Source organism: Lasiodiplodia theobromae (assembly GCF_012971845.1).
Source record: "Lasiodiplodia theobromae strain AM2As chromosome Unknown scaffold_18, whole genome shotgun sequence".
Classification (NCBI taxonomy): domain Eukaryota; kingdom Fungi; phylum Ascomycota; class Dothideomycetes; order Botryosphaeriales; family Botryosphaeriaceae; genus Lasiodiplodia; species Lasiodiplodia theobromae.
In genome coordinates, this window is record NW_023336388.1 from 347,254 (window position 1) to 370,201 (window position 22,948).

Genomic DNA, 22,948 nt, shown 5'->3' on the forward strand with positions numbered 1-22,948 from the left:
GGGTACCGCCTCACCCCACGGTCCATCTTGTTCACCAGCTCATTTGACGGTCCCTTTGCTTGCCAACCTACCCGGTGGCTTCTTGGATATTGCCTCACTCCGCGGCCTATCTTGTTCACCAGCTTATTTGACGACTCCTTTGCTTACCAACCTACCCGGTTTTCGGCCGCAAAGTCGCTATCGATGCGTCCATGAGCATCTACAGCTTCCTGATCGCCGTGCGCTCCGATGGCCAGCAGCTCATGAACGAGGCGGGCGAGACCACCTCTCACATTATAGGTATGTTCTACCGCATACTGCGCATGGTCGACAACGGCATCAAGCCGCTCTACGTCTTCGACGACGCCCCGCCCAAGCTCCAGTCGGGCGAGCTGGCCAAGTGCTTCCAGCGCAAGTCCAAGGCCCAAGAAGCCCACCAGGAGGCCAAGGAGACCGGCACCGCCGAGGAAGTCGAAAAGCTCTCGAGGCGCGCTTCTTGGATATCGCCTCACTCCGCGGCCCATCAGGAATGCCAGCTCATCCGGCAGCTCACCCATCGGTGCACTCGGCTGCTCATCTTCAAAATCAGCTTATTCGGCGGCCCTTCTTGGTCTGATGTCCTCTTTGCTTATCAACCTACTCGGTCGCGATCGTCTCTCTTCTCTTGTGTGTCGCCTCATTCGATGACTCTCCATGACCACAAAGGGCCCGGAGTCGGAGTCGGAGCCGGAACCGCAAAGCCAGCTCATTCGGCGGTTGACCTTAATCATCGGCTTATTTATCCCGTGGTCCATCTCGACTACCAACACAGCAGCCCCTTTGCTTACCAACGGGATGTGTCGCGCAGGATGGCACAGCAAGCCCAATGCCAAACAACATCGAAGGCTACCCGCCAGGAAAAGGGCGCCCAGAAAACAGATATCAGCACTGCGAAAGCAAGAGCTCCAATCACACGCAATAGGAGGGGAACGCCACCATCTTACGACAGCATAGTAACGATACCGGCCGGCAACCCATGTTAAGGCCACCCACGAAGACATGAAAGTAACGATTTGACACTTTTTATCATTTATTTACCGACTTCCTCAAAACTGGCAGCCGAAACTCATCTACCGGCATCAGATGCAGCTTCAGATGGACAATTTGGTGCACATGGAGGAGTTTTATATTTGACTTGACGAGCGAGTTTCAATTTCTTGTACCGAGATACCCCTGCACTTATATCTGTACTCTAGTTGGGTATCACAAATTACGAACTGTAGTATAATAGTAATAGAGAGAGATAGATCTTGCTTCATACCTTCGTGCCTACACCTTTCCATCCTTCTGTTCCGCTGTTCCATCCTGTCGTAGCGCCACACTTTCAGATGTGCAAGGAATGGCAACACCTTCGTGGCTGTGACGTAGCTCATGTTCTCGAGGTAACCCTTAGTAAAGATAAGGTCGATTTCCTCAAGAGACCGCATCTTAGTTTCGGAGTAATAGAAAATAAGGACTGGGAAAAGCAGGAAGCTTTCGGATTCTGTGGGCGCAGTAGGCAAAGTTGTCATTGCATCTTGGAAACATGACTCCGCAACGCATTCAGAGATCGAGGATGATGCACAAGATTCGCTAATACCGAAGATACGGTCACTGAAGCTCTACCACGGCACACCAAGGGCGCTGAGCTCGCTAATCACACAGATGAGAACCGGCATAAAAGTAGCTATTACTATAGAATAGTCAATTACCTGAATTTAGTCTACAATAATTACTAGGTACTATCGCCAGCCGTCTCTAATACATTCAATCCTTTCCTCACGCAACTAACCGGCCACTCCACCCACTCTCTCCACATGCCCTCCTCCTCTTCCTTCCTCTCCAGCACCTCAACCACACATTCCACCACCCCACCACTCCACCCTTTCATGAACCACTGCTCCTCACCCCAATCAACCCCGCATTCCACACTCCCCACCAACACACAAAAATATGCCAACACCACCAGCGCGACCGCGCACTCCTCCTCCAACAATGCCAGCACCTCCTCGGGAATGACAACAGCCCACGTCCACAACCGATCCCTTCTATCCCCCACCCGCGCCGCCACCAGCAACGCATACGTGTGCCGCAGCGCCTCGACGGCGGCCAGCAGCGCGACGCGCTTCTTCGCCTTCGCCGGCGTGCCGACTAGTTCGCGTCGCAGCGCGTCGACAAGCGCGTCGAGCTTGTCGACGAACGGGCCCCGAGGGTGCGCGACTGGTTCTATGTGCGCGAAGAGGTCTTTTAGGGGCCCGCTGCGCGCGTGCTGCCACACGTCGGGGCTGAGGAGGAGGAGGCTGATGGTGCCGCGGAGGAGGGAGAGGGACTGGGTGATGGAGGGGAGGGTGATGGGGGTGTTGTTGTGGGGGTGGGCGAGCGGGTAGGTGTTGAGGAGAAAGACGAGGGAGCTGAGGAGGAGGAAGGCGGGCGAGGTGGTGGGGGTGAGGGTGGTGGTGGTGGGGGGGAGGGCGGCGGTGAAGAGGGTGAGAGAGAGGGTTTGGTGGTGGGTTGAGAGGTGTGTGTAGTGCGCGTGTTGGTGCGGGTGCAGGTGGGAGAGGTGGAGGGCGGAGACGGCGAGGAGGCCGCGCATGAGGAAGGGCTGTGGGAGAGTGTTAGTGTGTTGAGGTCGGAAATTGGGGGTGGGGAGGATGGACGTACGTGAGTGCAGGCGAGTTGCGGGACGAATTCGGACCAGAGTTTGTGTCGTGAGGGCTCGGTGGCTAAGGTCTTGGATGTTGAGACGCAAAAATGGTGGAATAAACGGATGTCTTCAATCGATTCGGGAGGCGAAGTTGTTGGTGGAGGCGGCGTTGGCGGCGCTGGGGTGGCGGAATGAGATGTGTTGATAGAATGAGATGCGTTGTGCTTTGAAATAGTGTCAATCTCAGCCTGCAGATTAAGAACGAGTTGTTCAAGTCTGGCAATGCGTTCGCTATCAACAGATGAGGTGTTTGACATGGAGTCAGATGGTCCGAGCGGCAGGCTGTCCGGAGTGGGTATCGAAGCCGGACCATCTTGAGGAGGAGCGGGCCGTAATGTCAGAGGCCCTCCTCGAAAAAGTATAAGACTGCATTCCACGCCCCGGCGTTCGCAATTCGTGCATGGCCGTTGCTCGTTACACTGCCCGCCCATGCATCAGTAAATAAGAAATACGGACAGGATGGGTTTGATTACTTTCACGTGTCTTCTCTTGCATTGCACGCATCCGTGGCGGGACTTTTTATGCACTGTACGAAGTCGGCGCTTTTTGTTGTCCATTGTACATGAATAGATGGAAAGAGGAAGTGGGCAGCGGTAAGCTTAAATCCTGGTCCCCATCGTATAAAAGCCAATCAGAGAGCTCAGGTTACGGGTGAATACGCTCGGCTTGGCAGGGGCGCAGCTAGCTACTCATTTCACGCCTTATCCTGCAGCTTCACCGTCCCCGCAACCGTCGCAATCCACAACGCGCCATCGGGCCCCAAGTACGGTAGCATCCCGTTGTTGTTGTAGGTCCCTCCGGCACCTGCTCTGACCCTCCAGCGCTCAATGCCGGTCCGAGCATCCAGTGCCACCCAATACCACATCCAACTCCCTTCCTTCGCTAGTTCGCCATCCAACGCATACGTATACAGTAATCCTGCAGCCGTGGACAGTATCGGGATGCTCGTCTGATAGAATTCCTTTTTCTCCCACACAACTTCGCACCTTGTCCCATTTCCCTCGGGAACTACAGCCACCGACAGAAACTCGCCCGGCATGACTGTTAGATCATTCCAAGCTGCATCGTTGATATCCGCGGGGAGACCATCTCTGAGATTCAGCATGGTCGGCTGATGAAACGAGTTGGTCACCACGATGCTCGCCTCTCCCGTCTCGCCGTCCCAATGCGTCACTAGCGCGTTGTCGTTCGCGCTCGCATTCACGCCGAACAGCGGGAGGGAGCAGACCCTGTTCTTCTGACCGGCGGCGTCCAGCACGTATCCGTTCGTTACCTGTTTGTACACGTTCAGGTGAATCCGGCCGTCCGCGTTGTCCGTAACGGCAATGTACGCGTCCCCCACCATCCCGGGGCTCGATCCGCTCCCGCGCGCAAACGCGCCAGGCTTCAATCCACTCCCGGCTTCGTAACTCTCGTTGAACACGGTGCGCACCCCCTTCTCGCGATCTGCCTGGAAACCGAGCAGATAGCCCACCGCGTCAGCGTGGTCATCCGCCCCGGCCGGCCCCGTCGACATGTACACCGTCTCCCCCGACACGGCCATGTTGTTCTCCGCGACCTGGTTGTCGATCGACACGACGTACACGCTGCCATCATCGTCCGCCGCGACGTATCCCACCGTCGTCCCGTTCGCAGACGCGTCGTCGACGCCGACGATGCCGCCTGTAGCGAACCAGACGTTGCCCGCTGCGTCCCACGCCGCGCCCAGCACCGTCTGGCCTGTGGGGATGTGCGCGCTGACGTCCATCTGGCGAGTTGTTTGGAAGGCGACGGTGCCGTTGTTGGCGTGCGTTTCGCGGTCGACGACGTACAGCCGCCCCTCGGCCGTCGGCGCGATGACGCTCGTCCCGCGCACTTGCAGGTACGTTATCTGCAGCGTCTGATTGTCCGGCGGCGACCAGGAGGCGAGGGTGGAGAGGGTGCGCGGGTCGAGCGCCGCGATGCAGGCGCGGGAGCCGTCGCAGAGGGCGATCGACGTGAGGCTGGTGCCGGTCGTGTTGTCCCAGAAAAAAGGCGATTTGGGGGCGGGCCAGGTGGATGGAGTGATGTTGAAGCCGAGCGGGCCGAGCGTGTCTGAGCTGCGCGTGTTGCCGCTGTCCAGGTGGAGGGTGTCGGCGTAGGGGGCGTAGCGCGTTTTGGGGCTCATGGGGTTGGGAGATGTGGCGTCGCCGCTGAAGATGGCGCCGGTGAGGTTCTGGGAGGAGGGGAGCCCGGCGGCGGCTTGACGGGCTTGGCGTGTGGTGGCGGCATGGATCTGTAAAGTGTGATTTAGCGGACGCTGAAGGAGTCGTGTGGAGGTGATGAGGCGAGTCACGTACAGTGTGACAATGCACAGTTGCAAAGGTAAGAGAAAGAAGGTTAACGGAGAGACGCATCTTGCTCAAGGTAGGGAATGATTAGACTTTGAGGCTGATGCTTACTTTCTGCGGCTGCTCTATGGCCTTTTTATATGTGCTTTCCAACGAATATGAGCTGCACGAACACTAAGGGTACAGGATGTCATTCGAATCACGACCAGTAAGAAACGAAAGTGCCGTACCATTTACGACTTAGCTGTGACTACGGATTGCACTGAAGCGACCGTATTTGCGCGTACAGCGTGCTGTGATTGGCTCTTGTACGAGCCGATGATCTTCACTTCCCCTTACGAAAGATAGGGTCATATGGCCGACACTAAAGGTGGAGTAAGTAAGTTTGGCAATTATTGTTCGACTCGGAGAATGTTGAAGTCCTTGATATTTATCGTCTTCTACCTCTTGGTGTTCAGAAGCCAGGGGGCATCGAAGTGTCTTGGCTCTTCTTGCATTTCGATGCGTAGGAAGCCTTAACATTGCGGCTGGTGGCAAACATCTGCAGCGGTCAGATAGCTACTCTCCCGCTTTAGGATTACTCGGTAACAGCCAGAGGTTGGGTTACGGACCAACTAACAGTCGGCCATTGGCTCCGGCTGGACTATAAAGCTGTGAAAATCTACGTGACTGCCTCGTATAGATCTCTGAACACCGAGCCCGGCGTACTTAGTCTCAAAGCTATCAGATCTATAGTTTTCTAAGAACGGAGTGGCTATCTGCGCGGTGCTCACTTCAACCCCATTTCACTGTTAAGCAAACTCCCTTCATTCTCCCTTCGTCCACATTCGGTTCAGTCTGCCAATGCCAAGCCGCCTCTTTAATTCAGCTTTTTTCAGCAAAATCCGGCTCTTCCCACTGGCCCTTTCGACAGCCTTCTGCAGATCTTTGATATCGTACTCATAGAGCGATAACAATATCTTGATCATATAAACTTCATCCCCGGATGCTGCTATCGAGAGAGCTGTGTCCCCAAACGAGTCTTTCTTGCCTAAGCTGTTTCTGACCTTTACGTCACCGACCAAGATGTCAAACGCTTGACGGTCCCCCTTAAAGCACGTCCAAAAAAGAGCAGTACGTCCGATTTGGTCTCGAATTCCGGGATTCGTCGCTTGCTGGTGGAGAAGACGCAACATACACATTTCACTTATTTGTAACATGTGCTTTAGTCGGGGCGTCTCGGAAAAGATGAATGCGGCAGAATAAGTATTATCCCTGGGATCCCTGTGCATCAGATCTTCAAGTCGACCTTTCATCCCACTATGGGATATTACAGCGTGGTGAAGTGGAGAGAGGCCGTAGTAGTCCTGCGCGTTGAGATCCACTCTACGATCTCTTGTGGCTTGTGATGTCCCAGCGAGAGCGTTTGTGATGCTTTCAGAGCAATTGAAAGAATTTTCGCAGTCAATTAGCAGTGATACTGCCTCCAGTGATGGTATATGGCAGGCTAGATGGAGGGCTGTTCGGCCGTCTTGATCTCTGAGGTCGGGATCCACTCGGCCATCGTTCAGGAGCAACGCCACTATCGGAAGGTTGTCTTCCTGTATTGCGAGATAAATCGGTGTTGCAAACTTCTCGTCTTGCCTATTGGGGTCTGCTTCTGCGCAACTCAGTAGTGTTTGCATCACTTCCTCCTTGCCACAAAGAGCAGCCCGGTGGAAAGGGGTTTGGAGAATCCGGTCTCTTGTGTCGAAATTGATCAGTTTGGATAAGCCGGCGGGGTCCTGAACAGAACGGGTTCGTGGAATCGTGCTTATTTGGCCCGACTTCCGCAATAATGCGCGCAGTGGACTTGCCAAGCCATTCTCTGCGCAAAAGTGAGCCAATGTTGGCGCGGGAACCTTTGACTTTCTTGCGAGATATCTCGTTTGCAGCAGAGTCAAGAGTTCAACGCGAAACTGATCCCGGGGCCAATGGAAATATTCAAGGAGGTCGGCTTGGTCAACATTGTAGCGCTCAGTGTTCTGCAGATGGGATCCCACATTCTTGGCTGCGTAATCCAGCAATGCGAAATCAGCGTCTTTGAGCGGCCAAGCAGTGGTGAGTATTCCCCGAATATTCCGGCCAATCTCGCTCATGAATAGATATTTGATGCATGACCTTGATAAATAGTGATTTGCCCTCCCTTTCAGGACTTCCAAAGGTGTGTTTTCGGGGATATCATCCAGAAGATGAAATCCAGATTCAACAAAGTAGTCAAATACCGTTTGGTGGATGAATTGGACCCCCAACCTCGAGATTGTGTCAACGGTTCGTTCGACCGAATTGCTGCTCCACTGAATCTCCACAAGACCTTTTGACAGGTTCCGTATTGAATTCACCATGTCTTCGATATCCCGAAAATCCGGCCTGGCTCGGTATTGCTGGATGGAAACTTCCTTCATATCTGGTGAAACCATTAAGGCTTGTTGCATCTCCCCGACGGTTAATGGTCGCCCGGCGAAGCATACCCAGAGGAACATCCTTCTCGTCTGTTCTTTGTCGCTTGGATGAATCTTTTGAAGAAGGTGCTCATATAGCTCATGCAGACCCTCCGGAACAGCCTTGATTTCCTGTTGGATTGACGAAGCTGATTTTCCAGATCGATGAAGTTCGATGACTCTTGCGCATACTATCACAACCCACTGGAATATTCCACGTGATCTGCCAACTATTTCATCCTGTAGGCGCGTGCGTTTAGACTCCGGCAACACGGAAAGTCTGTGCTCTACTACTCGAATGATGTCGCCCATGTTCTTCTGTTCCATAGATATTGATAGACCGCTCGTGAACAGATTCGGGTAATATCTGCAGGAAACACAAATTCGCAAGTTACAATCCGGTTCGGTGGCGGCGGCGGCAATAGCGCTATCAAGAAAATATCCGATGCCGTGCGGATCCTCGGCACACTCATCCAGAGCATCTACCAGAACCAGAACAGGCCTTGTTCGAGAAATCCTAGCCAGGGCTCGTTCGAGATACTCCTGTAGCCACTGCAGCTCCCACGTCCACGATTGACCTGTACTGGTCTTCTGCTTGTGCTTGCGCGACACTTGTGCGAGATCCTCGTAGCTCTGTTGCAGAAGCTGGTGGAGTAGACATCGATAAAATCCTAATGGAGTCTTCTGAAGGCGTGTTCCTCGGCCGTGGAAGAAGAAAGAAATTAAGAGTGTGCTTGCCTCCATGGTTATTTTTGTCTCTTCCAGAACGTGCTTCATTAAGGTCGATTTACCCACGCCAGGATGGCCTTGCAACCAGAGAAGGGATTGATTTCGTGAAAGCCAGGTTCGATACTCAGAGTCCCGGGCGATCCATTTGCATGTATTGTGTCTAGCCAAAACAATCTGATCAAGCCGCGAATCCTGCTCGGGGAAATATAACGAATTAAGGCAGTCTAACCAAGTCAGCAGAAGAGCTTGGCCGTGCCGGCACGGATTCTTAACCTTCTTCTTCCTTGGAAAGCTTGACCTCGGAGGAGCCTGTGCAAAATTTCATAAATAAATGTATATTGGTGCTGAGAGGTAATTCCTACTGACCTTCCTTAGCCGTCTGGAGAAGGCTCTGCAACAAAGGTGCTACTTTGTTAACATACACAGGATCATTCGGACCGCGGAACTTAACCAGCTCCGAATGATCCCGATCAATTGGCTGAATGGATCTTCTATCATGTTCTCCCATTCGACCATGCGTTGCTGATGACATCTCAACCAGTTTTGTGCGTGGTCCATTCATCTTCCAGACTCCATTCACCTTACACAGTTTTAGCCACGGCGCTGTATTTTGACAATAACAGGACATACCTTTACTGCTGTTCTAGATTCCTTGGTCTCGTAGAATGAGATGATTTTGAGATGATTTGAAACGTTACTACCAGCAGAATCGAACGCCTTTGTCCATTGCTGAGCCTGCCGCCGTAGATCTGCAGAGTCTTTGCCTAATGATCGAAGGAAGTCCTCGTTGGCTTGCCCGTGAACCATGGGTATAAGCGTGGCTATGTCCATGCCATGATTTGGAGTCCCGAAGAAGAGCACGGCCTGTATTGATTGTAGAATAAATCTTTCCTCGGCGACATCAGACTCACACAACTTGCACAGAGCCTTTCAAGTAGTTAGACTCTATAGAAATATTTTTATTCGTTTTATTTCTTACCTCTTTGACCACCAAACCGCCGAGAGAATGTCCTATAAAAACCAGTGGTGTTAGGACCCGCCGTTCCTGCATCAACGGTCAAACGTTTGCTCGCTGAAATGTGAACCGGGAGACTTACCCAAAAACGCGCGCAAAACAGAGAAACAAGATCCGACTTGAAAGACAAGCCCAGATCTTCAAGACTCTGGAATGAGCTATTCATTTCCAACATTGTATCGTAACCGTAGATAAAAATACGAGCAGTTGGCAATCTTCGACCAAGGTCGTCGCGAAGCCACATGTAGGATCCTCCCTTCTCTTTGAAAGATCCAAATGCATGTCCGTTCAGTCCAGACAAGGCGACTAAGCTTTGTCATAGTTAGCATCAATAGAGACTCCACTGGAGCTTGTAATACTTACTCCAAGTCATAGACAGAGTCATCATGGGCATGAAGCGGCGTGAACCCCAGAAAGTCTGTATCGAGTTCCAGAATCAAGCTTGAGAAGCTGCCAAAGTTGCTGGCGGAATTTCGTCTGATGGGCGATCCTCTTGCTGGTGTCCCGGATTGAGGAATCGACACTGGAGGTTTAGAAAAATTCAGGGTCGCCACCATTTCCGTGCTTCTCAGTGGATGCGGTGCCATCGACAGAATATTGACGGTATCATCGTCCGTGACACTAAAAGCTTCTCTGACCAGCTCCTCGGCTTTATTTCTTGTCATTTTAGCCCCGTCGAACTTATTAGGAAGTCCGTGGAGCCTGAAGACGGTGTGCTCGACAACGCTCGTGGTCGGGGGCTTTCGGATTCTGTGGGCGGCGCGGAAAGCAAAGTTGGCTGCCGTACCAGTCAGGAGGGCTAAAGCAGCCTTGGCAACTACGCTCAGCTCGTTACTAGTTGAATCCATAATCTTCGAATACTGGAACAAGAGGTTAGCAGGTTACTGTGGAGGTGATGAAGTAGAAGTTGGAAGTTGGGAAGGCTGGGGCAGACACGTCGCTGCGGCTGAGTTTCTTATCCGAGAGGCGAGCGGCTGTATGTTTGGAGCCATTGTAACACCAGGAACAATATGAGTCAGCTGGCACAGCATGAACTCCAGACTCAACCATTGGACATCAACTAGTCATCAGGAACTGCTCATTTCCTCGGTGATGCTCACTGCTGGCATCGATATTATACATCATATATCATAGTTCCTGGTCCATCAACCAGGACACCACCCTCTCCCCTCAACCGCATAATCATAAATATTATCAAGGAAAAAGAATCCCCCGACGGACAGCGAACGCCTTTCTCCTACTCCATCTCCCAAAACCCCGCCGCACCCTCCAAATCATCCACATTCAGCAGGTCCACCCCCTCATCCAGCAGCGTGCGCCAAACAGCATTGCGCGTGCCGACGGGATACCCCGGCGTGTCCCAGTACCTCGCCGCAATGCCCTTCGCATGGACCGCACCCACCTGCTTCCTTAGCGTCTCCAGCTGCGTCTCATTCAGCGCGGGCACAGCCGCACCCTTGACCTCCCCAAACACGGCCGCGAAATCCGTCGACGCGACGGGAGACACCTCGGGGCCGGTGATCTCGTCCGGCATGTCTCCCGCGAGCGGCGCGTCGAGGAAGAAGTCGCGGACGTCCGCGCCGTTCTGGTCGAGGACGTCGGACAGCCGCGTGTTGCCGGTGCCGATGACGGTGACGGCGCCGGGGACGAGGGAAGAGTTGGACGGGAAGTAGGTCGTTAGGTAGCCGGCTTGGCGCAGGGGCTCGAGGGCGGCGTGGGCGGCCGGGAAGGTCGTGTCGGCCGAGGTCTTGAGGTCGATCCAGAGGTAGAGGGTTTGGCCCGAGGACGTGTCGAAGACGCCGTTTTTGGTGTTGGGCGGGGCGAAGGGCGTCGTGGGGTTTTGGCGCTTGAGCGTGTCGAGGATGGGCGAGATGTAGAGCGCGTCGAGGGTGCGGACGTGGGTTAGGGCGCTTTCTTCGTGGCCGACCTGGAGAGGAAATGTGAGTCCGTTGTCTTTTTTTTTTTTTGTATTTATCCTTGGATGTAGAATGAATGACACTTGCTGGGACTTTGGGATTGCGGATAAGTGCAATCAAGCTAGCTCGGTTGCTTGCATAATCAATGGAAGGTGCAGTGAATCGTCATCCTGTTGGATGACTTGTCATGATGAAGCAGAGAGCAGATGAAACGCCCACGTGTGCAAGAAAAGACCAAGTAGAATATGGTGGCATTGGCTATTGATGTTGACAGCAGGGAAGAAAAAACTCACGTAAAGCGTTCCATTGATCAACCATACATCCGCCTCTGTGGAGACTGCTCCGTACGACAGCCCGGAGTAGAAAGGCACATCCCTCCAGTAGTCGTTATGGCTGTGGAACGGTTTCTGATTGGATTCATCGTCATCAGCGTGGGCCAATTCTCCACCAAAGTAAACGTGATGTCTTACGGGAATGATACCACGGGTCAGGTCAGTGGGATACGTGTACAAGTCGCTGCCATGCGTATTCTGCAGAATATTCTGCAGGGTGCTCGACACGTCGGGTATGGCTGCGGCGTCAACAACACCAGCGGCCGCGAGTGCCAGCGTAGACGAGATGACCGATGACTTCATTTCGACTCGACAGAATTTTCCAAGCTCTTGACGTGCGAAACAATTTGCTTCTCAATGCTGTGTGACCAGCGTGGAAATAAGGAGAGGAGTCGGGAAGGCCAGAGCTCGGTAGAGTGGAGGAACAGCGTTGATGCAAGAGAAAGGACGCGGCTGTCAGGGTAAGCAAGAGAACCGGACGCCTGAGGGACCGGTACGGCTTTAATATAGGCTGGGCGGTGACGGGTGGCCGAGCTGGTGAGATGACGGGATTGCCGGGATGCGGGACATTCGGCTCAGGGTCAGGGCCGGGGCGCGGGCGAGCCAATGGATGACGCATGTGCCTGGCGCCTTTCCTCCCACGTGCGTGGCTCAGCTACCAACGTTCCTTCGACTTGACCTGATTTGGATCTTGGTGTCTGTCCAGACGTTGATCAATGTGGGTTCCTCGCATTCCAACTAATTTTAGTCGTTTGTTACATTCATCATTCGAAACTCTGAATTTCATGTCCGCTCGAGGATACTAGATCATGTCCTCATGCTTACACCAATTGCAGATGAAGCTAGGAGTGATGTTGCGGTTTGCCCGCATTTTCGTCTATTGTTTTTGTTATAATCTGCCAAAGAATGCATTAGTCCCGCTGAAGCCAGTCCAGAAAAAAATTGAACCAACGCCGTCCCTGACCCCGTATCGATCTGTGATCTGGCTCTGATGCTCATGCAAAACCGCAATCTCCAAACTTGAAATATAAATACACGCGATGCAACCCCGCACTACATAGGAAGCGCCCGCTTGTTCTGCTTTCCAAGACTGCGCTTGAGCTTCTTGAGCGTCTGGTTGCCAGATGCCCGCAGCTCCTTGTTCTTGTCTCTGTTGTACTCCATGTACGCCATGTCCTGACCACCGCTCAGCTCGCTCAGCGTTCCAGCAGTGCGACGGACTCCCTTCTTGAACCTATTGCCGTGTTTCCTATCGAAAAGATCTCCATCGTTCTTCTCCACCTCACCCGCAACGTCGTTCTGCAGCATGACGTCCGTGAGAAGTTCTCGACGCTCTTGCGGAGTGGCGTACACAAGCCCAGGGAGGTTTTCGATGCCCTGGAGCCGAGTGATGACACGGAAAGAGTAACCCTGGTCCACAAGGAATGCCTGTCGCTTCGAAGAATAGAACATTTCGGTTGTATCCTTCGAGACGAGCGAATAGAAGAAGGCGTTGAACCCTTCATCGTTCCTACGCTTGGCTCGTAGAATACGGCCTAGACGCTGAGCCTCTTGACGTCGTGAACCGTAGTGCGACGAAATCTGGATGAGGCACGTTGCTTCGGGCAAGTCAAGAGACGTGTCTCCAATTTTGGAGAGGAAGATGGTCTTGACATCCTCGTTGTACATGAAGTTCTGCAGAACCGTCTGCCGCTCCTGGTTGGAAGTACCGCCGTAAATAAAGGCCTTGTTGAGTCTCCTTGCGTATGCTTTCAAGGCGTACACGTTGTCGGAGAAGACAATTGTCTTGTCACCTCTCTTTTCGTGGTAGTCGATGAGGAATTGCGCTGCTTGGAACTTGCGAGGGTTCATCGTGTAGAGGAGTGACTTCTTGTTCACTGTCTTGGCCTTCAAGTACTCGGCATAGAACTCTGTCGTCATTTGACACCAGACTTCCGAGCAGATGACCTTGGCAATGAAGCCGTTTTCAGACAACTCTTGCCAGTTGGCCTCGTACAGCTTGGGGCCGATGAGGAAGTTCAAGTCCACAATCTTGTCATCCTCACGGAGCAAAGTGGCCGTGAGACCAAGCTTCGCGTGTGAGGGTACAGCGTGCGTGACTCGACTGAACATTTCTGCGGGCACGACGTGCACCTCGTCGAGAACCATCAGACCCCATTCTCTCTGTGTGATGAAGTCCATGACCTTCTGCGAGTCGTACGATCTGGTCCGGTTCATGGCAATCATGTTGTACGTGGATATCAGAACACCCGTGTTGCCCGAGAAGAAGTCTTTCTGTTCAGCAGTGAAGACGGCAATGTCGCTGGGGTTGATGTTGGACCATTTAATGAACTCATCACGCCACTGCAACACAGACATGGTACTTGTGCAAAGCACGATGCAGCCCTTCCTCACGGTACATGCAGCTGTGATACCGACCAAGGTTTTGCCAGCACCGCAGGGCAAGACGATGATTCCACTACGAGCACGTCCGTTACCAAACATCTTGGTAAGAGCTTGTTCTTGATACGGCCGAATCTCAACACCAGGCCGGATGTCAATTTCCAGATTGGCGTTGGCGAAATCATTGCGGAAATCGTACTCCTCAGTCAGTGGCAACCCGATTGCTCGGCAGCGCTTCGAAACGGTCTGCACGCTAGGTCCGTCTATCTGGAAGGAATGGACCTGGTCTTCTTCCTCATCGTCATCTTCCTCCCTGAGCACGTTCATCATCTGATCAGCGTCTTCCGGCTGGGGCTGTGCCTGGGCGGCCTGCTTGGCACCGGCGGCCATGTTGGTACCAGGGATAACCAGGTCTCCCTTCTTGGCAGCCGTCGTCTTCATCAAGCCTTCGGTGTTGTCTATTCTGCATGGACCGATGATGGAATCTCGCAGTAGGGTACGGAGAATGTCGGGATCAGAACTCTCGACGAAGTACTTGGTCTGTTTCAAGACCAGCCTGACCTTGCCGAACGACTTTGTGGATTGGATGATGAAATCCTTGACCTCGTCGTCCAGGGGCGTCTTGGACAGCTTCTCAAGCTGGTTGATGATCTCGTCCGTCGAGAGACCGACCGAGACGGCAGCGAACAGGCTGTTGGCGGTGAGAGAGTATTCATGCATGAGGGACACACGCGATTGAGGCTCGGCGATGTTGATGAGGAAACGCTCGGCAGTCTTGAAATAAGGAGAGAAACTTTCTAGGATAATCTTGCCCTCGGGAGTGACCCAGAGCGGGCGGTCGGTATGCTCCTTCTTCAGGTCCAGGCTCGAGTAGTCATGGCCATGAAAGTGGCTGGAGAGGGCATCTGACCTCCTGAAGCCGGGAGCCGCAACCTTCTTGGAGCGTTGGAAGCGCTCGACCAGCATTCGCATTTCCTCCTGTTCCGCAACCTCATCCGCCGTGGGCTCCGTGTACTCGTCGTCACTGCTGGCTATGCTGATGGGCGTGTTCACGCCGGACGCCACCCTCTTCGAACTGCCGCCAGTCGGCGCGGTCGCCTTGCGCTTCGCTGCCATGGCTCCTGCGTGTAGAAGGGTCGGCTTCAGCTGTGGCGGGAGCAGCGCGACGAGCTGCGGCGAGTGTCAAGTCGACGCGCAAACGGCCGGGGAGCTTGCAGGCGAGCGGAAGTCGAGTTGGCGGATTGTTCGGAGGTGAAGTATGCGGACGTCGAGTACAGGGTGCGGAGTGACGACGCGTGGATTGACAAAGAAAGGCGCAGACAACGGCGGCGATGATGAATGATCCATGGGTCAGCGTCGGCAAACCAGGCAAACGCGCCAAGCTTGGCGGGCTGGGCGGCGGTCGGGGCCGGGGTGCTTGGGGCAGTGACGCTGCGCTGGGGCTGCGCGCTCATCGCAATCGCAAGCTCTCTCTCGGAATGGAACAGCTTCGCCGCGACATGCCACTCTGCCGCCGATAATGGGCGCCTCCGACTCCAAACTTGTCTTCAAGCAAGGCATCATCCGCCTGGCTGAGCAGACCGAAATCCCAGCCGACGACACCTACTGGACGGGAGTACGCGCGCCGGTCAAATGCCATGTATGCCCGCAGAGCTGACCAAACCCACGACAGTTCTGGGAGCTGCCCGAGTCCGCCGAGGATGTCTTCACTCTCTTCTCGCCCGCCGACATTCGCCGCACCCGCGACAATGCCCTCGCCAATCTCGAGACGCTCGTGCTCGCCGTGTCCTCAAGGCTCTGCGTTCTGCGAAACCACCCGTCCTTCCCCGACCCTGAGCTAGCGCCCGAGAGAGACGCCCTGAACTGCATCCGCGTCCTGACCCGCCTGCTGCCCTACATCTACGAGGCCGACCACCTTGACGCCTGGGAGGACAAGTTCTTTTGGGGTGCGCGCCGCAAGCGCAGCAGAAAGGGCCAATTGCACCGCTCCGAGGTGCTGTTCGACGGCGCAAATGCTGAGGAGCCCCCCAAGGAGAACGCCCAGGACTTTGAGGAGGTCAAGCCGCTGGCTGAGGAGCTGATCGACACCCTCATCGACCTGCTGTTCTTTGCCGACTTTACCCTGCCCAAAGGTCAGCCCGGCAAGGGAAAGGTGACGTATGCGATCTGGCAGAGCGGCGTGGGCTGCAACACTCCGGTGGGCACGAGCAAGGAGTTTGAGAACAATCGCACAGAGATCCTGCGGCTTCTGCTTACTCTGGCGAGCAAGTCCATGTACACATCTCCCAGTACGTTCCTCTTCGCTGCCCCGCCTGGCTTCTCTAATAATTTCCAGACGTCCTTCCTGTCAAAGGCGTGAAGGCTATCACGTACATTACGACCTGTCCGGACAAGCAAATCGTCCTCTCGCTTCTCTGTTCGCTCCTCAATACGGTGAGCCTCGCCAAGACTGTAGACGAACATAGCCCACATTAATACTTCCCCAGACGCTCAAGTACAACCCCGCCAGCTGGCGCGTGCCCTACGATCATGTCGTTTTCAAGGATCCGAGACAGATTCTTGTTACGTACTGCCTCCAGTTCCTCCTGGTTCTGATACTCTACCCCATTCCGGAACCAGGAAATGGTCCGCCCCCCAAGAACTTCTTCCGCCATTTCTTGGGCAGACTCCATAGACCTCAGGACTTCCAGTTCCTCCACGATGGCCTGACTAGGATCTTGAATCAGCCTGTAAGTTCTTCGAGCAAAGAAAATCTCTACCCTTTGCAACCAAAATTTGCTCGCAACATGGCAGCGCTCGACGCGCATGAGTAGTTGAAGTCAATATCTGAACGTCATTGTGCAACTCTCAAGCCTACATTGAGTTCCGGATATTTCCTTCAAATACCCATTAGGATGAACCACATATGCCTTCCGAGATTGGTTGGGAAGGGATCATCGACTAACACACATGCAGTTACAAGCGACCACTTCCTACCTTCCTGGCAGCCAAAAATCCCTGACATGGGCCCCTGAGATGCTCGTCCTATTTTGGGAGGCGTTGCAATGCAACAAGCGTTTCAGAACATTCATCATCGATACGGACCGAGCTCATGACTTCGTCGTGTTGATCCTCTTCTACGCCATCGACCAGTGTAATGATCCTTCGAGACAAGGCCTCATTCGCATGTGTATTTTTATCCTCCAAACCCTGAGCACTGAACCGAACTTTGGCAAAAATCTCAACAAGAAGTTCGAGGGCCAAGAGACTCTTCCGGCAAGCATCCGCATTCCGAATTTCCACGGAACATATGCGGACTATCTCATCACGGTAGGATTATCAAGATGTGGCCATCTTTGACTTTGACTGATTTGTGAATAGTCGATATACACGCTTCTCACTACCCGGAGAGGGAAGCTTGATGCCGTATACCCTGCTCTGCTCGCTATTGTCAACAACGTTGCAGCCTACGTGCAAAATCTGGGCAGGGCAACTTCCTCAAAGCTTATTCAGCTTTTCATCTCCATGTCATCTCCGAGTTTCCTATTAGCGAACGAGTCTAACCACAGTCTCCTACACTCCTTGCTTGAGGCTCTGAACGCCATCATTGAGCATCAATACCCTGGTAAGTGCACCGCCTGCTACTTCCTTTACTGCCGTACTGACAAATTGACAGCCAATCCGAACCTGATATATGCGATCTTGAGGTCAAGGAAGCGTTTCCAAGCATTAACCGATTTTACTCTAGAAAGCGCGCAGGATGAGATTGAGCGCCAAAATCAGTTAAGAAAGGAGCGGAGAGCTAGCGACGGAGGAACGTCAACAAGAGGCAACTCTCGTCAAAACTCCATGGATAGCCTAAGGAGTCCAATCAGCAGCCGTCCTCCCACGCTTAGCAACGTGCCAGAGGAAAACAGTGCGTTTAGCATCGGTGACGATGATGATTCAGGTGACGAAGAAGACAATCGTACACCCCAGCGCCGTTCCCCAATGCAGTCCGGAAGCAATTCGAGAACTGCATCCATCAGTTCAGCTGCCGATGAGTCTGTTCCATTGCAGCTGCGGGGAATGTCAGAAAAGGCAAGGGGAAAGATGCCTGTTGGAGCACCTTCCTTCTCCAGGCAGAACAGCACGAGCAGCTTGAGCAGCCTGGCCACGCCAACCGTCATGTCGAACGGCAAGTTTAATCCTACGACTGAATGGGTAAGCATCACACCGTTTTGGGGAAATGGTTGTTTCATGAGCTGACGCCTCGACAGTTGGAAAGCTGGGTCCCCGAACTACCTCTGCACACCATCCTGACGCTCATCTCACAACTGGGCCCACTGGTGCCTGCCGACTCGTCAGCAGACACTGCAGCAGCACTGGAGACGATCAGAAATACCGAAGTCCGGGGGATCGACCCGTCAGCAATACGTGTCCACCTGTTCGAGTGGTCGCCACTGTCGCTCGGGTGGTACGAATCCTTACTTTGGAGCTTCATCTTCGCCAGCGAAATGCTCGTGTCCAAGGGCACGGCAGGCGTGTGGAACGGCACCAGCATCAAGCTCTTCCGAGTGCAGGAAGTCGGACCGCAGACGCCGTCGCTGCTCGCGCCCCGCGGCGCCGTCGACGCTGTGGGCGACAACCTCCGCCAGCGCATAGGCAGCCTCAACCTCGGCCGCACGTCGATGCAGGGCGGCGGCAGCGGAGCAGGCGGCGGTGCGCAGAGCCCTGGCGGCGGTGGCAACGGCCCGGTCAGGGATATCTAATAGGTACGCTTGAAGGAATGAGGCTCACTAGGGTTCGGGATTGGAAGAGAAACGACAAGGGCAGATGGTGTGACGAAACTTTTCCTTTTCCAGTGGGTCGGACGGATTGGGATGGGATGGTGGAGGGTGGCTGACTTTGACTGTTTTTTTTTTTTTTTTTTACTTTCTTCCTCGTGCAGATGATGCTTCTAGCCTTGGCTTCTTGTCTGTTTACATGTGCATAGTAGGAAATATCAGAGACCGAGCTTATCACGCTTCACCGGGGAGTGTTGCTATATTTTGCATGTTGGTTGATCGCTGCTTTTACGAGTAGGCAGGTCGGTGATCGCTGCTGTTACAAGTAGGCAGGTCGGTGATCGCCTGCCGTGCAGCCGTCTTTTCCGCCCTGCACTGCCACGCTCTGTTGCGTGGCGTCTAGACCTTGCGCATCCCGGTCTGCTGCTGTGGCGTTGATCTTTGCTGTGGCGAAACGGTGGCCGTGACGTGTGATTGGCGTGAGTTTGCATGTCGTGTCCAATCAAACATCAAACTGGCATGGTCGCACGCGGGACAGCGAACGCGCAATTGTAATGTGGATTGAGTGGAGAGATGGGTTTTCGCTGTCGGTTTTTTTCCTTTTCTCTGGGGTATGGGATTCCGCGGTGAAAAATGGGATAGTTTCGCCTTGAAGGCGTGTCACACCCTCTTCCTCTTATTTTATCTCATCCTCTTCCGTGTCTGCGAAGAGGTTTCCTGTTCTTTCTAACCCCATGAGAAGTCCTATTCGACGGAATCCAAGCAAGCTGAAGCCATGGCTGGAATACCCTTGGGCTTAATCAACGGAGTATCTCCCCAGCCGGGAGGGATCAAAGCAGGAAACGACGACCAGGATGCTGCTGCTGTTGCTGTGGAGCCGTACAACATGCACGTATGTCTCACATCGTCCATGCACCTCATTCTTTCATTCTGCAGACGACGATAATGCGAACGTAAAAGGTGGTGTGAGACACATCTGGTTTGCTAACGTGGGGTGCATACGGATTGACAGGTCTCGGCCAAGTACCTCGAGTTGACGAAGCGCAAGCTCGAACTCACGCGCCTGCCGCACGAGCTGGAGGAGCTGCCTGAGGACCGGAAGTGGGACTACGGCCCACCTAAGACGGTGTTGGAGCCTTTGGTCGATTATTGGTAATATGGAGCGACAGTTTTCCTATATTCCTTTCCTGGTCTTATGAAGGAGCTCTTGAGGTAGTTGAAGCTGCTGTCCGGGCGGAGATGTGGAGTTATTAAATACATATCTACGTCCAGATGGCAGCTTCAACTACCTATGTAAGTCGAGTGCCGTCGCTCTCGAAGACGATTGCGGAGTATCATTTCTTTTAGCACCTACGCGTGCTCTGTAAAAATCCAGGTTGCTCCCAGCATCCACTCTTTCTTTCTTTCCTCCTCTCTTTCCTTTCCCTACCCATCGAAGCAGACCTCTGCCTGCCCCACCCCAAGTCTCTCTCTCTCTCTCTCTCTCTCTCCGGAATACCAGGCTAACCGATTCGAACCACCAGGCTCTGCGACTACTCCTGGCGCGCCGAGGAATCCCACTACAACACCGCCCTCCCCCAATACCGCACCGGCATCACCATCCCCTCTCCTTCTCCCAGCGGCACCAGCGAGACGCTCCGCATCCACTTCGTCCACAAGCGCTGTTACCGCCCCGATGGCGCTGACGGCGACGTCACGCCGCAGCCCCGTGCGCGCAAAGCCGTCCGCGTCGTGCCGCTGCTCTTCTGCCACGACGTGCAGGCGTCGTCGTTCCTGGACGTCAGCGGCGTACTCGACGCTCTGACAAGCAACGGCGGCGGCGGAGGAGGCGGCGGCGGCGAGGACAACAACATCGCGTTCGACGTCGTGGCGCCGAGCGTGCCGGGAACGGCCTTCAGCGACGCGAGCGGCGCCGAGGGGTTCGGGGCGGGCGAGACGGCGGATGTGTTTGATGCGCTGATGAAGAGGTTGGGGTACCAGCGGTACGTTGCGTTTGGGGCTGGATGGTAAGTGCCACCACGTGCTTCGTCGTCTATCCATTTTCCCCCCTATTCTTCACATCGCGGTTTTTCTTTCAGAGAAACATGCTGACCAGATACGCTAGGGGCTTCGCCGTCTGCCGTGCCCTTGCTCTCCGGCACGGCCCGGACAGCTGCGTCGCCATTCACACGGCCAACCCGGCGTCGTTCTTCCCGCCACCGTCGCTGCAGAAGACGCCGCTCGAGTGGATGCGGTACCAGTGGGCCCGGGTGACTGGCGCACGTGTTCCGGGGTTGAGCTTCGGGTACACGCCTACGGATTTTGATGGCGGTGCTCAGAAGTCAGGTATCAGATCAGGCAAGACCAAGTTGACGGACGAGGAGAACGCGGTCCAAGAAGTCCTGCCGAACGACGACGATTCTAGCAATGGGACGGAGGAAACGGTTTGTCTATCTTCTCGTCCTCAGACGTTGGCGTACGCCTTGTGCGATTCGCCCGTCGGATTGCTTGCACACACGCTGGACTTGCTGAAACCATGCTTGGCGCTGGGCCGTGCAGGCTACCTGAGCACGGTTTGGACGCCTGCAATCCTGCTGAGTTGGACCATGTTGCAGTGGCTTCCCGGGCCCGAGTCAGGGTTCCGGTGGATGCAGAGGGCAAAGAGGGAGAGCGAAGTAGGCGGGCTTCTATGGAGGAGGCATAGCGAGGTGCCGCTGGGTATCAGCCAGTTTGGGAAGCCGCACGGTGTTCTGAGATGGGCACATGCATGGCAGGAGGTGCGGTGGCTGAAGAAAAGGGAGGCGTCCGACGTCATCAGGCCCGAATGGGAGAGTCCAGAGGAGTTAGCCCAAGATCTTCGCGAGAGCTTTGGGAGCGTATGGAGCGAGGCATGATGATTATGGTGTTTGGTCCGCGTCTCAGGAATCGATGTGCTGGTGTTTCTTTTTTTCTTCCTTGACCAACTTTTGTCGTTTGCGTCTGCATTTCATTCATCCTTGGACATTATTCAATTAAACAGAGCAGCCCAACGGTGACATGGGTTTGGATACTCCTATTTCTCGTATATGGGGGTGATGACGCCGCTGGGCAGCGAATCCTGCTAGGATGCCGTTGGATTTTGGTTTCGGTCCGTGAGGCATTTTAATGGGAACCCCCGTCTGTGCGCATGGGCGTGGGTGCCTCTTTGCTAAGAGAAAGTGACGATTCTTCGAATCGGAAGGTTCCGAATAGATATCAAGATGCAGAGGTCGGGAGCGGCTGCAGGCAGGTACTTTGTATGCTGACCGGTGCCTGCGGCTACGTGCACAACAGTGGGCTGATGGGGAGGTGCGCATATCGGGGGAAGCTCGACGGATCGAGATTAAGGCAGGAGGCTCGAGCCTGGATTGGGCGGCAAGCAGCCGGGAGGATAGTGCGGAGAACTTGGCAGTAGGTAACCGCTACGACGAGGTGTGCAGAGTCGCCCGCGGTTGTGGTGGCCCTTTGAAGGGAAGCGTGGCAGGTACCACGGTTAGGGCGAGTGATTGGAGGGTTCTCGAAGGCAGCGTGGCTGCGGGCGAGTGAGATCGGGGCGGGCGCGTGAATCGGGCGGCTTGGGCGGAGGGCATTAGTCGCGGCTGGCTGTGACGCACTGGCGAGGGCTTGGGCCTGCGGAGCCACACCGAAAATCCACACCCTCACACGACTCCGCGTCCTGCTTCTACTCCAAAACACCTCTTTGGCCCAGCCAAAATATCCGATCACCTGCGCAACTCTACTGCGATTCTCCCCCTCGAGGTAACCTCCCCGCGCCCGCCACCGTCGCGCTTTGCATGTGCTCAAGCTGACGCGCGCCAGGCTTCCTTGGCCTCCCCTCCCAGCGCCGCGTCGAAGACAGTCAAATTTTGACTGACGCGGACCCATTGCGCATCTGTCGCGCCCACCCTCACCCGCACACCCGGCCCGTCGGTCACGCTGGCAGACCTACCTTCCTCTGCAAATTTCCTTCCTGCCCGGCTGTAACCAGCCACGCAGAACCCCGCCCTCGTAGAACCATTGCTTGAGTCCATGCGTCAAGAGGACCTTCTGCGTTTCCTGTCCAAGCCCGCGAAGTACGTACAGCGTCTGTCTGCTTCCGATCGCACGAACGCCGCGCGCTAAAACCTTTCACCAGGCCCAGATAACACTCTCGACCAACCCGTCTTCACCCCCAACCCTACCAGATCCCACCTGAGCAGATCTCCTCGTCTGCTGGACCCGATACTTTCCCAGGGTATCGGTATCTGACAGTTCGAGGACTACAACCGATTGACGCCATTCCTCCGCGGAAAGCGTACTTTATTCCTCTCCGTACCCGCCCTCCCTAACGTCCTTACAAGGCCGTTCACCCCATATTCGTCCA

The 22,948-nt window shown here is 54.5% G+C and overlaps 6 protein-coding genes across 6 annotated transcripts; 2 read left to right on the forward strand and 4 right to left on the reverse strand.

Annotated features, from left to right (window-relative positions):
- Nucleotides 1-191: 191 nt before the first annotated feature.
- Nucleotides 192-739, forward strand: LTHEOB_6326 (DNA-repair protein Rad2 protein; the record flags this gene model as incomplete). The annotated part of the gene is made up of 2 exons (XM_035515570.1): nucleotides 192-538; nucleotides 724-739. The coding sequence occupies 2 exons, from the start codon at nucleotides 192-194 to the stop codon at nucleotides 737-739; spliced, it is 363 nt and encodes a 120-aa protein (XP_035372909.1).
- A 993-nt stretch (nucleotides 740-1,732) lies between these two features.
- LTHEOB_6327 (C6 zinc finger domain-containing protein) lies at nucleotides 1,733-2,958 on the reverse strand (the record flags this gene model as incomplete). The annotated part of the gene is made up of 2 exons (XM_035515571.1): nucleotides 1,733-2,599; nucleotides 2,659-2,958. 2 exons carry the CDS (start codon nucleotides 2,956-2,958, stop codon nucleotides 1,733-1,735), a joined length of 1,167 nt encoding a protein of 388 aa, XP_035372910.1.
- A 437-nt stretch (nucleotides 2,959-3,395) lies between these two features.
- Nucleotides 3,396-5,076, reverse strand: LTHEOB_6328 (uncharacterized protein; the record flags this gene model as incomplete). Its single annotated transcript, XM_035515572.1, has 2 exons — nucleotides 3,396-4,955; nucleotides 5,020-5,076. 2 exons carry the CDS (start codon nucleotides 5,074-5,076, stop codon nucleotides 3,396-3,398), a joined length of 1,617 nt encoding a protein of 538 aa, XP_035372911.1.
- A 5,374-nt stretch (nucleotides 5,077-10,450) lies between these two features.
- Nucleotides 10,451-11,764, reverse strand: LTHEOB_6329 (Alkaline phosphatase; the record flags this gene model as incomplete). The annotated part of the gene is made up of 2 exons (XM_035515573.1): nucleotides 10,451-11,140; nucleotides 11,423-11,764. 2 exons carry the CDS (start codon nucleotides 11,762-11,764, stop codon nucleotides 10,451-10,453), a joined length of 1,032 nt encoding a protein of 343 aa, XP_035372912.1.
- A 750-nt stretch (nucleotides 11,765-12,514) lies between these two features.
- Nucleotides 12,515-14,959, reverse strand: LTHEOB_6330 (DNA repair helicase Rad25; the record flags this gene model as incomplete). The annotated part of the gene is made up of 1 exon (XM_035515575.1): nucleotides 12,515-14,959. One exon carries the CDS (start codon nucleotides 14,957-14,959, stop codon nucleotides 12,515-12,517), a length of 2,445 nt encoding a protein of 814 aa, XP_035372913.1.
- A 403-nt stretch (nucleotides 14,960-15,362) lies between these two features.
- Nucleotides 15,363-21,461, forward strand: LTHEOB_6331 (High-temperature-induced dauer-formation protein; the record flags this gene model as incomplete). Its single annotated transcript, XM_035515576.1, has 12 exons — nucleotides 15,363-15,458; nucleotides 15,516-16,131; nucleotides 16,179-16,276; nucleotides 16,330-16,572; nucleotides 16,799-17,152; nucleotides 17,204-17,447; nucleotides 17,499-18,025; nucleotides 18,082-18,558; nucleotides 19,331-19,480; nucleotides 19,601-19,740; nucleotides 20,112-20,570; nucleotides 20,693-21,461. 12 exons carry the CDS (start codon nucleotides 15,363-15,365, stop codon nucleotides 21,459-21,461), a joined length of 4,173 nt encoding a protein of 1,390 aa, XP_035372914.1.
- Nucleotides 21,462-22,948: the final 1,487 nt, after the last annotated feature.